Source organism: Vespula vulgaris, chromosome 16 (assembly GCF_905475345.1).
Source record: "Vespula vulgaris chromosome 16, iyVesVulg1.1, whole genome shotgun sequence".
Taxonomy (NCBI): domain Eukaryota; kingdom Metazoa; phylum Arthropoda; class Insecta; order Hymenoptera; family Vespidae; genus Vespula; species Vespula vulgaris.
In genome coordinates, this window is record NC_066601.1 from 2,218,597 (window position 1) to 2,232,500 (window position 13,904).

A 13,904-nucleotide genomic window follows, 5' to 3' on the forward strand; every position below is an offset into this window, starting at 1 on the left:
TTTTTTTTTTTTTTTTTTTTTTTTTTTAATAAATAAACGAACGAACAAACGTTTCATATACAAATTATGAAAAGTTTTGAAAAGTAAATACGTAATATTTATCGTAATGATTTTTATAGAGAATCATTGCTGTTAAGATACGGAAGTCATATTTTCTTTTTTTTTTTGTTTTTAGGAAAATAAATATCTTGTGTCGAATAAAAGTTGTAAAATGTATTAATACGAATTCAACGAGAAGGTATATTCACGGTATATCGTTTAATCGATATTTCATCGAGTTTTGGGCGCTTTGAAGTTTAACAAACTGTATAATCCCGATAATGTTATTTACTACTGTTGAAGACATGAATGAATGAACAAATATAAATGAATGAATGAATAAATGAATCAATGAATAAAAGAAAACAATAGAAAAAAAATTGATTTACGAATTCATTGATTGTATAAAATTTTTTCGGGAAAATTTATCTCGCATTATTGCGATTACACAATTTGTTAAACTTTATAAGTGTCATAACTCGATGGAATATGGACGATAAAGTACATCGTATTTACTCGTTCGATTCGTATATATATTCTCTACAATTTTTGTTAGACTTCAAAAAAAGAAATAAATAAATGAATGATTTTCAATCAAATAAAAAAGTTACGGCTATAGTATCTTAACAATAACGTCCTCTATGAAATAACTGTTGTTAAATTTCCCTTTGAAGATATAACAATTTATAGATAAAATATTCGTTTATAAAACCAATATAATCGTAGATATTTGATCATACACGTTTAAAATGAAACACTGTGTATATAAATAAATTTAAAGTATATATATATATATACATAATATACTCACGTATACTGTGGCATGTCGGAACCTTTGTCCTGAAGTACGCGTCTAAAAGAAATAACAAAGTAAATATTATATGAATTATTTCCAAGAAAATAAAACATGTAATCTTATTCCTTTATCGTATCAAATGGATATATATGTATATATATATTCTTTTCTTTTTCTTTTTCTTCTATATACGTACTATCGAATTCTTCTCAAGTATTTTCTTCTTAAAGCAAAGTCGATAGTTTCGAGCATACGCTACACAACCGAGCAACTACACACGAGGTCAATCAAAAAATTACATTAACCCTCTATAACTCTTTTTCTTTTTTTCTTTTTTAATTTTTACATAAGAATTATATAATACAAAAAAGTTACAGTGTCTGTTTTATTAATATAATAATTGTAATATAATATATTACTCGTTATATGTCAGGTATAAAATTTAGTATAGTATATAATTAATATAATATACAAAATATTAGTATAATATAGAGCGTAGTATAAAATAATATATTGTTATATTATATTGTACTATACTATAATAAGTTTTATCTGATATAAATAGTAATATATAATATGTAGTATATTCAAAGTTAATATATTACAGTATATATGATTGTAATAACATAAATTAATATAGTACATAATTATGCTAATACTTTTTATTTCCAATTTTAAACTAATCTTAATTTTATCGAAATTAGAGGCAAACAAATTAAATGTTCATGAACATAATAAATAAAAATAAAACTTAAGAAATACAGATATATAGCTTTATTAGATGAAATTCGAATGTATAGTTATAGAGGGTTAAACATGGATGCACGATATCTACGTCAACTAAATAAATAAATAAATAAATAAATAAATAAATAGATAAATACAAGTTATTAAAATAAAGCGATCGATCAATGTGTAATCTTTTTTTTTTTTTAAGAAAACAATCAATTAATTTTATGACCTACAAAGATTTATTTTCTTCTTTTTCGACGACGAATAAAGAATCCGTTTAAACGTGTCACACCGTTTATACAGAATATGATACTTCATAGGAGGAAGGAGGAAAACATTGGAGGAGTATCACTAATTAGTCTAACTACTCATCTCATTTCGTCAGCACTCTGCTAAATGACGCATGCTAAATGAACGGATAAATGTTGTTAGTGCGACGAAGTCGTTCCTTTTGAAAATGATGTGTGTAAAATATGTTAATAAATATATATTATACATACAATAAATATATATATATAAAATAAATGTACATATATATTAAATATACAAAGTAAATCTATATATATATATACACAGCTTTATCGACAGATTTTTCGTAAAGAAAGATAAATATAATGACGTAAGAAACTAAATCGATTGATTACGTAAACTGTACAAATATACACCTATAGATAGATATATACATTATATATATATATATATATATATATATATATATATATATACACACAGACAATTTCAAAAGAATTAACTTCATATAAAGTGCGATTAGTCACCTCTGCGTTATCTCAGTGCGCGTTATGTTGTGCTCCTGTCTCTGCTCAATCCGGCGATTCACCAGCCTAACATGAATAATTAACAGAATTACCATTATCATCAATAACTTTGTTTTCATATATCATAGATATCCTATATATTATAAGATATATACAATTTTTTTGTTTAATTCCAAATAAGTATAATATTCGACGTAATCAAATCTGTAAAAATTATCTGAATAAATTTTTACGTATAGAAAATTTGCATTAGTTTTTCAACTTTGTTTTTTATTGATGATAAACAGCACTGCGTTTAAATGATGTACGTTTATGTATTACATTATGACAGAATGAAAGAACAACAGGTCGATATATGTCCATTTAAGTTTCATCAGAAGACTTAGTGAGTTATGATTAGTCGCTAGAACGAATGAGATTAGACGATAAACAAGAATAACGTTCAATGACTGATTAAACATTTATAATTCAAAATGTCCAAAATGTTTTATTAAATTTATGTTTCTCATTTAAGAATTTTTAATAATTGTTATTTTTAATCCTCTATAACTCAAGTTTCTCTCTTCTTTTTTTTTACGTATAAGAAAAAATAATATAACGTGAAAAACTGATATAATTCGTACTAGTATAAATATATTATATATTGAATATATAAATATGTATTACTAATATATTTTATACATACTTTACAGTATTTATGATAGTCTAGTTTATCGATAATATAGTATAGTATAATATATTTATTTATTTATATCTACAATAGTATATTTACGATAGTATATTCATAATAATATGAGTTATACCATATTAAACATAACTTATATTTAATGAATATTAACTTTCAAACACAAATTAGCAATTAATTTTGCTTCAAAAAATGCAATAAAACCTAAAGAAAGATTATATACTCAAAGTTATATACTCCAAGTTAAATTATATAGCTCGAAGTTATAGAGGATTAACATTTTAATTAATAATTAATTATACCTATAATTAAATTGATTAAAAAATTCATTAACAAACTTGTTATTTATAATCTCCGATAGTTTTTTACTCTCCATTTAAAATTCGCGCCGCCATTGAAGTATATTAACAACGTTCTAATATCCGTTCTAGCTTTGAATACAATTAAAAAGCTTATTAATGATTAACGGATTATATTTTGTGCATGAGTTAAAAAAATAAATATTATAAATAAAATTATACTCTTAATGAAAGTAAAATGTTATGTGAGATTGATCGAATAGCGACATAAATTTAATGATTCAGCGTGAATATATGAAAATGATGTTATTCTACGATCATTACGATAAGTATATAAAATTTTTGTTAATTAAGGATAAATATTATCAATAAAAGGGAAATGTGATTAAAAGGATGTTTAATGGGATATGTGCATAAGTAAAGAATTCGACTTGGTAAAAAAATAAATAAATAATAATAATAATAAAAGTTGCTTAAAAAAAAAGAAAAAGAAAAAAAACTTGGGATACGATATACACTTACAGACAGGAGTCAACCAGCTGATTATTTGACATACCAGCTGATTTTTATCTCTTGCTAAGGAACGTCCGATGGTAATCCTGAAACAAAGAAGATACATTTTTTATATCTATATATATATATATATATATATATATATATATATATATATACGTATTATTATTATTATTATTATTATTATTATTATTATTATTATATATACCGGATATATAAAACAAAACGTTATGCATTTTTATGTCGTAAACACGGAATTATTTTGAATAATTTTTCAAACAAAAGTTATCCGATTACAACGGGAAAACATTATGAAATATTACGGTATTTATCGAGTTTTATTTCAGGATCAATTTCTTCTTTTTTTTCTTTTCTTTTTTTTTACGGAAACCTACATTTTTTTGCAATAGCAAGATGTATGTTTAAAATATATTTTTTTTTTCAGACTCAGATTCAATTTTCTAAGATATTTATGACAAAATAGATCACGTAGCTTTCGAAGAGGAATGGTGCAAGAGATGAAAAAAAATATTTTAATTTTTCAAACGTTCGTGGAATTTTAATAGATCAGATTTTTCTTATTTGCGTAATCTAATGTCTACGCTCGGACTGACGTTCACGCAAATTCGCGTCAGAAGAATGTAGGAAATAATAATTAAACGCTAATTAAATACTACGTGTTTCGTACGCAATAGTGTGCAGAGATAGTCCTTGAAATTAAATTCATTAGCCCGTAATAAACATTTTTTTATCTTTTGTATTATATTTTTTCTCAAAAAAAAAAAAAAAGAAGAAATGAAGTTGCTGGTTATCGACATTTTTCAAATTTCGAAAGTGTCAAAATATTTAATAAAATATCAATGAAAATTAAAGTTGGATTAAAAAATATTTCAAGCTTCTCTTTTTTTCGTCTTTTACGTAAAACATGTTGCCATTATAAAAGACTATAAGTTCCTGTTTGAAAAAAAAAAAAACAAAATTGACCTTGAAATAAACATGAAATGTTCCATTAAATTAAAAAAAAAAAAAAAACAACAACGAATATCACAATGTTTCATTCTTGAAAGCGGATAACTACTGCCCTGAATAATTTTGTTAAAAAAAATAAAATAAAATAAAATAAAATAAAATAAAATAAAGGAAGAGAAAGAAAATCTTATTTCATAATAGATAAAAATTTGTAACGTTTTATTTTGAACATCCGGTATATTCATGTACGTACGTATATATTTTATGTATGTATTTATATATGCATATATGTATGTATCATGAAACTAACGGCAGTCTCGCTTCGTCGAAATTAATTCGGAAGTTAAGAGATAAGTTATGGAACGTAGAGAGAATTCCTCACGACTAATTGTTCAACTTTTAGATTAAATCCAAACTAACTAACTTATAATTAGAATATATGATCCATGATAACGATTACACGAGCCGAAATTGGGAATGAAATTTCTAAATTCACACGTTTGTTAATCGAGTAGTTGTTTTACAAGTGATACGTCGATTATACGATTATATAATTTTTTTGTTTATATATTTAAAAAAAAAAAAATTACATAACGTGAAGCTTATACCACGACTTAAACAATACTAATCGTTAAGTATAATTTTATAATCGGCAAGGAGGTCATTATAAAAATATTTCATAGTTCTTCGTAAAATCAACAAATTGTATTTTCAAACTTGAAATAGAAAACGAATATGTCAATTGAAGAAGTCATTCAATTTTCAATGACTGTTTTGTTATAAGGAGTTTTTAGAACTTGTTATTATTTTATTGTGAATGGGGAACTCAACCAAAAAATATATATATTTACGAGCTGCAGTAGCCTTTCATCAAACACGATGGATGGGAATGGATGGCTAAAGCTTCATATTGTGCTTGGAAAAAAAAGAATATATATATATATATATATATATATATATATATATATATATATGTACACGTATATGTATATTCAAAAAGCAATTTATTTTAAATGACGAAGATGAAACTGGAGTTCGTGACATATGTTTCTTTCTCGTTAGTTTGTATGCAAAAGCATGAATTCGAGCTCCAACGAAGCTGCAACGGAAGCACCACTTCAAGGACTTAGAGTTACCGTTGACAACTATATGCATATCGTCGAATTAACGAAAAGATAACCCACATAGAAACGAAAAAATTTTGCAAAAGTTCGTAAAATATGACATCAAATATCTTAGCGTTAGCCAGTTTCTTCTTTTTTTCTTTTTTGCTTTTTCATTTTCATTTAATTTTTCTTCTTTTTATTTTTTTATCATTTACTTCTTTTCCTTCGATAGGATAGTAAAAAGAAATTTATTTGATCAGTGTTTTTATTAATTAAGTCTTTTTATAAAATAAATCGAAAATATATGTAAATATTTTCGACAGTATTTATAATAAAGTATCAATAAGTGATGTAATTGGTCAATACAAATAATTAAATGTCAGAGTTGCATTAAATTAGCATCTGCGTTCATAAATACTGACCATCTGTTATATATTATATAAAATATCGGCGAACTATTTTATTTAGAAATTGTTTTAATTGAATTAAAACATTCCCGAACGTTACGTGCTTAACTAAAAATATCTAAACTCTTTTCTTTTTTTTTTTCTATTTTTTAAATATAATCTTTATCTGAACGAACGTCCAATGAATCCTCAACGACAAATATTCTCTATGGTGCTATATATGGCTCTAGAGAGAAAGCTCTATGAATGTTCAAGGGTGCACACGTGTTCGTCGACATTAGCGTTTTTTCTTTTTGTTACAGGATTACATAGAGGACATGTGAAGGTCAAGTTCGCTTTATTCTTTTTTGCTTCTCTTATCTTTTTTTTCTTTTAACGAAGTCATACATTTTTTATACCGTCGAATACTTCGATCAAGCTTGTTATTCTGTAATGTAAAAAAAAAAAAAAAGAAATTTTGTTTCTTTTTTTTAAATTTCAACTTATATCGAAAGAACATTAGAAGATATTTTTATTTATAATATAATTAAAAAACGACTCTCCATTTTTCGCGATCGATTTCAAATTAATTTTATTAAAATTCTACGACATTAATAGCAATACTTTTGAGATCGTGTTCAACAAAAAAAAAAAAAAAAGAGAAAAAATGTCCGATGATTCATGCTCCACTCTAACAAGCACGTATCTTTTCTTTTTCGTTTCCTTTTTTTTTTTCGAAGTTATAAAACAACATAAGAGGGAAAAAAAAATACGAATGATTCAACGTGTACTAGATATTCACGGTCATATTTTTTCACAAGTGCATACGTACTTACACGCATTATTACACTATATACCATATTTGAGATGATAATAGCTAGTGACTCATTCTGTGCATATAAATATACGACTTTAAAATTACACGATGTTACATAGATTAAAAAAGAAACTATTTTAAATGATATTTAAAAAAGGAGAAACGAAACACACACACACACAGATACACACACACACACACACAAAGAGAGACAGAGAGAGAAAAGAAAGAAAAGAGAACAAAAGGTCAAATGTTTAAAAGGAAATTGAAGAATTACGTGACCGACCGAGTAAACTAGATCATTGGAGAGAAAATTATCGAGATCATTGGAACAAAGGGAAAAGAATAAGAATAAGGAAAAAGAAAAAGAGAGAAACTTCAGTTTCAGCTTTCCACATTAAAGAGGAAAGGGAACACTTGATCGTTGTGTTAGGCGTTATCGGTTCTACGAGTTCGACAATGGACGTTTGTCGTTTGTAGCTTTGTCGAAAGGTCCGGAAGAGTTACGTGGTAACGAATGGCCTTTCGCCATGTTCAATGTTCAATGTAGAGAAAGAGAGAACATTCGAACAGTTCGTTCTGTTGTCTTACATTTGATTGTGTTCACGTTTAAAAGTGATATTTTTAAGTAAATGTCAAGGATAGATATAGGCTAAGCTAAATGTTTCCTAAGTAATTTATTTTACGAAACGATTAATTCCTTTTTCGAAGTATTTTGTTTTATCATACTTTAAAACGTTTGATACTTCGTTTAAATAGTTTTAACAATTCGAAAATAAGATCGATACGAAAAGTCTCGGAAAAGTAATAATCGATTTTTTTAAATCGTCCAGAAACTTTTGGAACTTCCATGCTGTTAAAAGGGAAGATCCAAAAAAAATGAAACAAAAACAAAAGAAAAAGAAAGGAAACAAGAAATTGGAGGAAAGAAGTTCGTAAAAATTTTTGGATTTGTCAGCAAACCAGACAAGAATTTCTTTCTTCGCTGAAACATCGAAACGTGCTTCGTTAAATTCGTACTGGTAACCTTTTCAACAGCGAACAACGTTCACATATATATTATATATATATATATATTTCTTCTTTCCTTCTTCTCTCTTTTCTATTTTCTTTCCTTTTCTCTCCTCTTGTCCTTTTCTTTTTTCTTAGTTTTTTTTTTTTTTTTAACATTCTCTCTTACGGAAAAGTGCTGAACAACCGCCTGGTCTGAGAATATTCTCCAAGAATTGAATTACGCACACACACACGCATACACACATATACCAACGCATATATATATATATATATGTATGTATGTATGTATGTATGTTTGTATGTATGTATATCCATTATATATTCGTGCGATTTTCGCAACATCATCATCGGAGAAAGTACCATCCAACTGAGTTTATAATCATGTTAAGGAGGAAGGCATTATCCTAATTTGTTCTATTATCATAGAATGATCTTTAGTAGAAAAGACAGGCATATTTATATGTATATTAAAGTCAAGACTCTTAAAAAACCAACGATTTCATCGTCGTTAACGTAACACATATCTTATTAGTACTAATGAGCACTTATGTTCATTTTTAATGAAATATCTTACTCCTTTCTTTTTTATCCTTTTCTTTTCTATGTTGTTCTCTTTAAATGAATTTTTTCAACAACTTAGAATAATAATAATAATTATTATTATTATTTTTTTTTAATTTTTATTATTCATTAATTAATTATGCCGTGTAATTCTTAGAAAAAAAGAAAAAAAATATTGTACTAATTAATAAGATAAATATTAGATCGGGTAACTAATGAATAAAAATTGCCACAATTTTTTTATTGCAAACCAATAAAAAAAATTATATTATTGTACTAAATTATTATATACGTATAACATAGTTCTTATTAAATTAAATCAAATTGATTAATATATTAATAATTCCCTAGAATTAAAGTCACACACTTTAATCTAAAAAAAAAAAGAGAGAGAGAGAGAAAAGAGAAAAGAAAAAAAGTAAGCTAAGTAGTCGCATAATTTGTTCATAGTCGTATACTATACCATTGATTCCTAGAATCACCTCGTCCTCGTTACAGTTCACATGATCGATAAGATTATAGAAGAACCTTCTATGAAGCCACCAATAGAGAAAACTATTTTCCGAACCTGAAACTTCGTCTCGGATACATGAACTTATGAACTACAAATTTCTTCAACGACAACGACAACGACAACGACAACGACAACGACAACGACAACGACAACGACAACGACAACGACAACGACAACGACAACGATGACGATCTTATGGGAAATTGAAGGAAAGTAGGTAAACGAGAATGAATGTATGTATGAATGAATGAACGAACGAACGAACGAACAAACTCAGAATAGAATGTGTGCGCACGTCAGGCCAAACGAGACCGGAAATTAAACGAAGAAAAATATCGGTCGGTCTTTAGCTACATCCCAATGTGTCTACTTTTCCTTTAACCTACTCGTTTCTTTCCTTAAATTTCTCTTCTTTCTGTCAACAATTAATATTTTTACAAATAAAAATGAAAAAAAAAAGAAAAGAAAAGAAAAGAACGAGAAGAACTATAAATAAAAAGAACGATGGAAAGAAAATGTATCTGTTTTTATTGATCTTATGAAAGATTAGAAAATGATGTTATCGTTTTAACGATATATTTGTCAAACGATATAAATGAGCTGCTTTCGATAAAACCATATGTATATTATATTGTATTAACATTTATTTTGCTTAATATTATTATTAATATTTGCATTAAGTTGTACGAAATTTAATTTAATTTTGTTTTTCGACTTAACCCTTTCTTTCTTAAATGATACATAACTGTTTTCGATAAAATTGTGTGTACTAATATTATTATATTATTTTATTATTTATATATTATTATTACTTGCATTAAGTTGGACGTGATGTAATTTCTTTTTCTTTTTTTTTTTCTTCGACCTAACTTTTATCCTTACTAAAGGTAATCCAATATAGTCGCTCGAGAAAAATTCTGCACGAATAAAGAGTAATGACATCACATTACATCTTGATATTTTCTTAGCAAACAATTATTATTTTTTCAATCATTTGCACTTATTTTAACATCTGTAATAATAATAATAATAATAATAATAATAATAATAATAATAATAATAATAATAATATAATAACATAAGTACCAATAACGTAATAATATTTTGAGAGAGCACTATGAATAATGGACGTTATACTCGGAGTATTTACAGTCAAGTTAGCTGTGGAAACCAAAAGGATTAATATCAAACCAACAGACATTTTGACTAGTTCGGTCTTATTTATGGACAACGCTCTTATTATATATAAAACAACAGTACTCTGAATTAACGCTTTTAATAATAACTTGGTATAAAAATTGCATAAATGTTCTAATGTACACACCGTATCTTACTCATTGGCACAGGAAAATCCTCTCATATAATACGGTGCTCTGAAAACGCAGTTTCGATGTAATGCGTTAAAAAAAAAGAAAAAAAGAAAAAAAGAAAAATAAATAAATATTTGGTAGTAACCTCCCATAACCTCGGTATACTGTGAGAACACGATTTTAATAATAGTAGAATATAAAAATTGCATAAACCGTTGAATGCACATACCGTATCCAAGCATTAACACAGGCATACAACCCTCCTATAACGCGGTACTCTGAGAACACGATTTTAATACAACACAGTATAAAAATTCCATAAACCCTCCAATACATACACAAACACACACATAGCACGCATATACCGTATCAAACATTTCACAAAACAAAGAAGACCGATGTTATAATGAAACAGTTGCTGTTACGGACAATACTTTATTATGATCGTCTTTATACAAAACCACCGCATAAAACTTTAAATAAGACTAATTCGATTAGATTAAATATTCATGAACATATAACACGAGATTAAGTCTATTAAAAAAGGAAAAAGAAGAAAGAAAGAAAGAAAGAAAATCGATGATATATTTTCGACAGGAGTATCACGATGAGAATATCTATTATATTCGATTGATATAAAACTTACGATATAATTTCGAATTATGATAAAACTTTTTTTTTTATTAATTCGCTTTTATAAATTCAATTTTTCATTTTATATATTTTGTTTTAAATACTTGAAATATTTGCTTTATCTTTTTTCTTGTTTCTCGTTTGTTTATTCTTTTTTCTTTTTTCTGAATTTCCATGTATTGTAAATTAATATATTGTATATACCGTATCTAGGTAGAAGTCATTGTAAACTCCCGATGGGATACAAAAGTAAGTAAATACATATACATACGTTACATGTAAATTCACGTAACACGGTTCGATATAACATGGTACGAATAAACCGTGTTATAGGTGCCTTGCCTGTTATATATCAGTTCTACGTAGTTTCAGTGTTAACGATCGTTACACGGTTTATCACGAATAACGAAGAAAAGAAGATAAAGGGAAAAAGAGAGAGAAAGAAATAAAGAAAGAAGAAAAGAAAGAACGAAAGAAGGAGAGATAAAAAGAAAGAAAGAAAGAAAGAAAGAGATAGAGACATCGTTTATCCTAGAGGACTTTAAAGACGTAATAATACGAATGATTATACGAATTGAAGAGGCAAGAAAGAAAGAGAAAGAAATAGAGAAAGAGAGAGAGAGAGAGAGAGAGAAATCAGGTTAAGAAGAATTTGGCACGAATAGTTCCGTGAGCACGAAATTCCGAAAGTAGTCTCGTTACTCGTGAAGATAAAAAAGAAGACGACCAACTGGAGACGATTGCAAACAGGGAAAAAGTCTAGAATTGAATGGTTAAAACGTAGCGAACGAGTAAAATAAAAAAAAGGAAGAAAGTAAGAAAGAAAATAAAAGAAAAAGAAGGAAAGAAAAGATAAAAGAAAACGAAACGAAACGAAACGAAACGAAACGAAAAAATAAGAATGAAGATATGGAGACTTTTTGCAAATCAAAATTCAATCTCTCACAAATCGACTTTTTCTACGAGGATTTATCGACTTTCGATTTTCTGAGATAAAAAATAACTGCAAAATATTGTTTTTTAAGGATGCACTCGAAAGTGAAGTTTTTTAATCATAGATTAAATCAGTATTATAAAACTTTTTCATTTCTCGACAACAAAATTAACATTAAATAGTATCACTTATTGTTAAGATTCAAGGGAAAAAAAAAAGAAAGAAAGAAAGAAAGAAAGAAAAGCAAAAGACCTCTTTTTAGAAAAGTTCCACTCGCAAAAAAGTAAGTTCGAACTTGGTTTGCAAACTGAATACGAATGTGATTCGCAAAAAAAAAGTTGAATTTCATATGCAAAATCCGTATAAAGAAGTAGGATAGCGAGATGAGGAGAAAAAGGAGGAGGAGGTGGAGATCAGAGTGGGGAATAGGACGATAGGGGAAAGAGAGAGGAAGAAAGGGGTGAGAGTTGGTAGAAAAGTAGAGAAATGTCGGGTCAACGAGTCACGAGATTTGATATCTACACCTTGAATTGATAATTTTCACGGGACAGAACGAGATATACGTTTTTACGCCAACATGCATACGCATACGTGTACACATATACATAGATACACAGTAAATACACGTACATAATATACATGCACATATAAACTTACATACCTGTATTACTGTATGTATACGTATACGTGTGGGAAAACAGGACGCGAATTCGAAATGTGGGCCAACGTCGCCCGGAGCTTTATTCCATAATGGTGTCTGGCATATTAAATTTTTTACACGTCATGGGGCGAATATCCGGGAAACGAACGGAAGTGAAGAGTAAAAAGGAAAAGATAAAAAGAAATGAGAGAAAAAAAATAAAATAAAATTAGGAATAGAAGAGAAGGGTAACGAAAACTCTAACAAAAAACCTGACCATCAGAGGCAACGTACTTATGCTTATGCTCTCTATTAAAGAGAGGGAGAAGAAAAAATATATTCATCAGTACAAAGTAATATTTTTTTGACTACGTATAAAATAAATTAAAAAATTAAAGAATATATTATGAATACAGGTTGAGATAAGTAATTCGTTATAATAAAAAAGAGCAATCTTAATTTTCTTAATTAAAGGATAAGAAATAAATATAGAAAAAAGAAAAGATAAAAGAGAAAATTCAAGAAACAAAATTAACAACGACGATTTCATTTCCTAGATAGTTATATTATTTTCTTAAATAACATAGATATTTCTATTATAAATAACCGTGTTCTTGATTAATATTAAATTATTATGTTTCTAAATAAGCAGATATTTCCCATAATACAAATCTCCATTGTATCTTTAACTGATTAATCAAAACATTGTCTTACCAAACAAATTCTATAATTCATTAATTAAAACAAATAGTAATCTTATTAAAAATATAAGAAATGATAATATAGAAATAGCGTGGGTTCTAAACGAAGGGAAAAATAAATGAGTAAAAAAAATATATATATATACAGAGAAAGAGAGAGACGAGAGAAAAAGAGAGAGAGAAATAGTATAATATTTAGTTCGTGAAAACGGAGAATGGACTACGGGTTGAAAATGATCTTGTAGCATATGTAAAATGATACTTTTGAACAAGCATGAATTAATGATTTACAGATCGGAACTAGAGATATAAACTCGCTTTTCGAATCAAATAACACATAGATAACACGTAAATAGGTAGACACGTAACTATATAAATATGTACATATTTTTCTTCGCATTAAAAATTTCCCTGGATACTATTCCCAAGTATAAGATAAATAGGATACAAAAAATATTTGGAAATAATGTTAGAAATTC

The 13,904-nt window shown here is 27.0% G+C and overlaps 1 protein-coding gene across 19 annotated transcripts in view; it reads right to left on the reverse strand.

Annotated features, from left to right (window-relative positions):
- The window catches only part of LOC127069809 (catenin delta-2), a 69,080-nt gene that overhangs the window by 34,599 nt on the left and 20,577 nt on the right, over nt 1-13,904 (reverse strand). For 6 of the 19 annotated variants that reach the window (XM_051007296.1, XM_051007297.1, XM_051007298.1 and 3 more), the window contains 3 exons: nt 3,850-3,926; nt 2,344-2,409; nt 851-892 (listed from right to left, as the gene is read on the reverse strand). In XM_051007296.1, the coding sequence (XP_050863253.1) occupies nt 851-892; nt 2,344-2,409; nt 3,850-3,881 (140 nt within the window). In that variant the 5' untranslated portion in view covers nt 3,882-3,926. The remainder of the gene's footprint in view (nt 1-850; nt 893-2,343; nt 2,410-3,849; nt 3,927-13,904) is intronic. The other 13 variants (XM_051007308.1, XM_051007301.1, XM_051007299.1 and 10 more) reach the window with 4 other exon arrangements.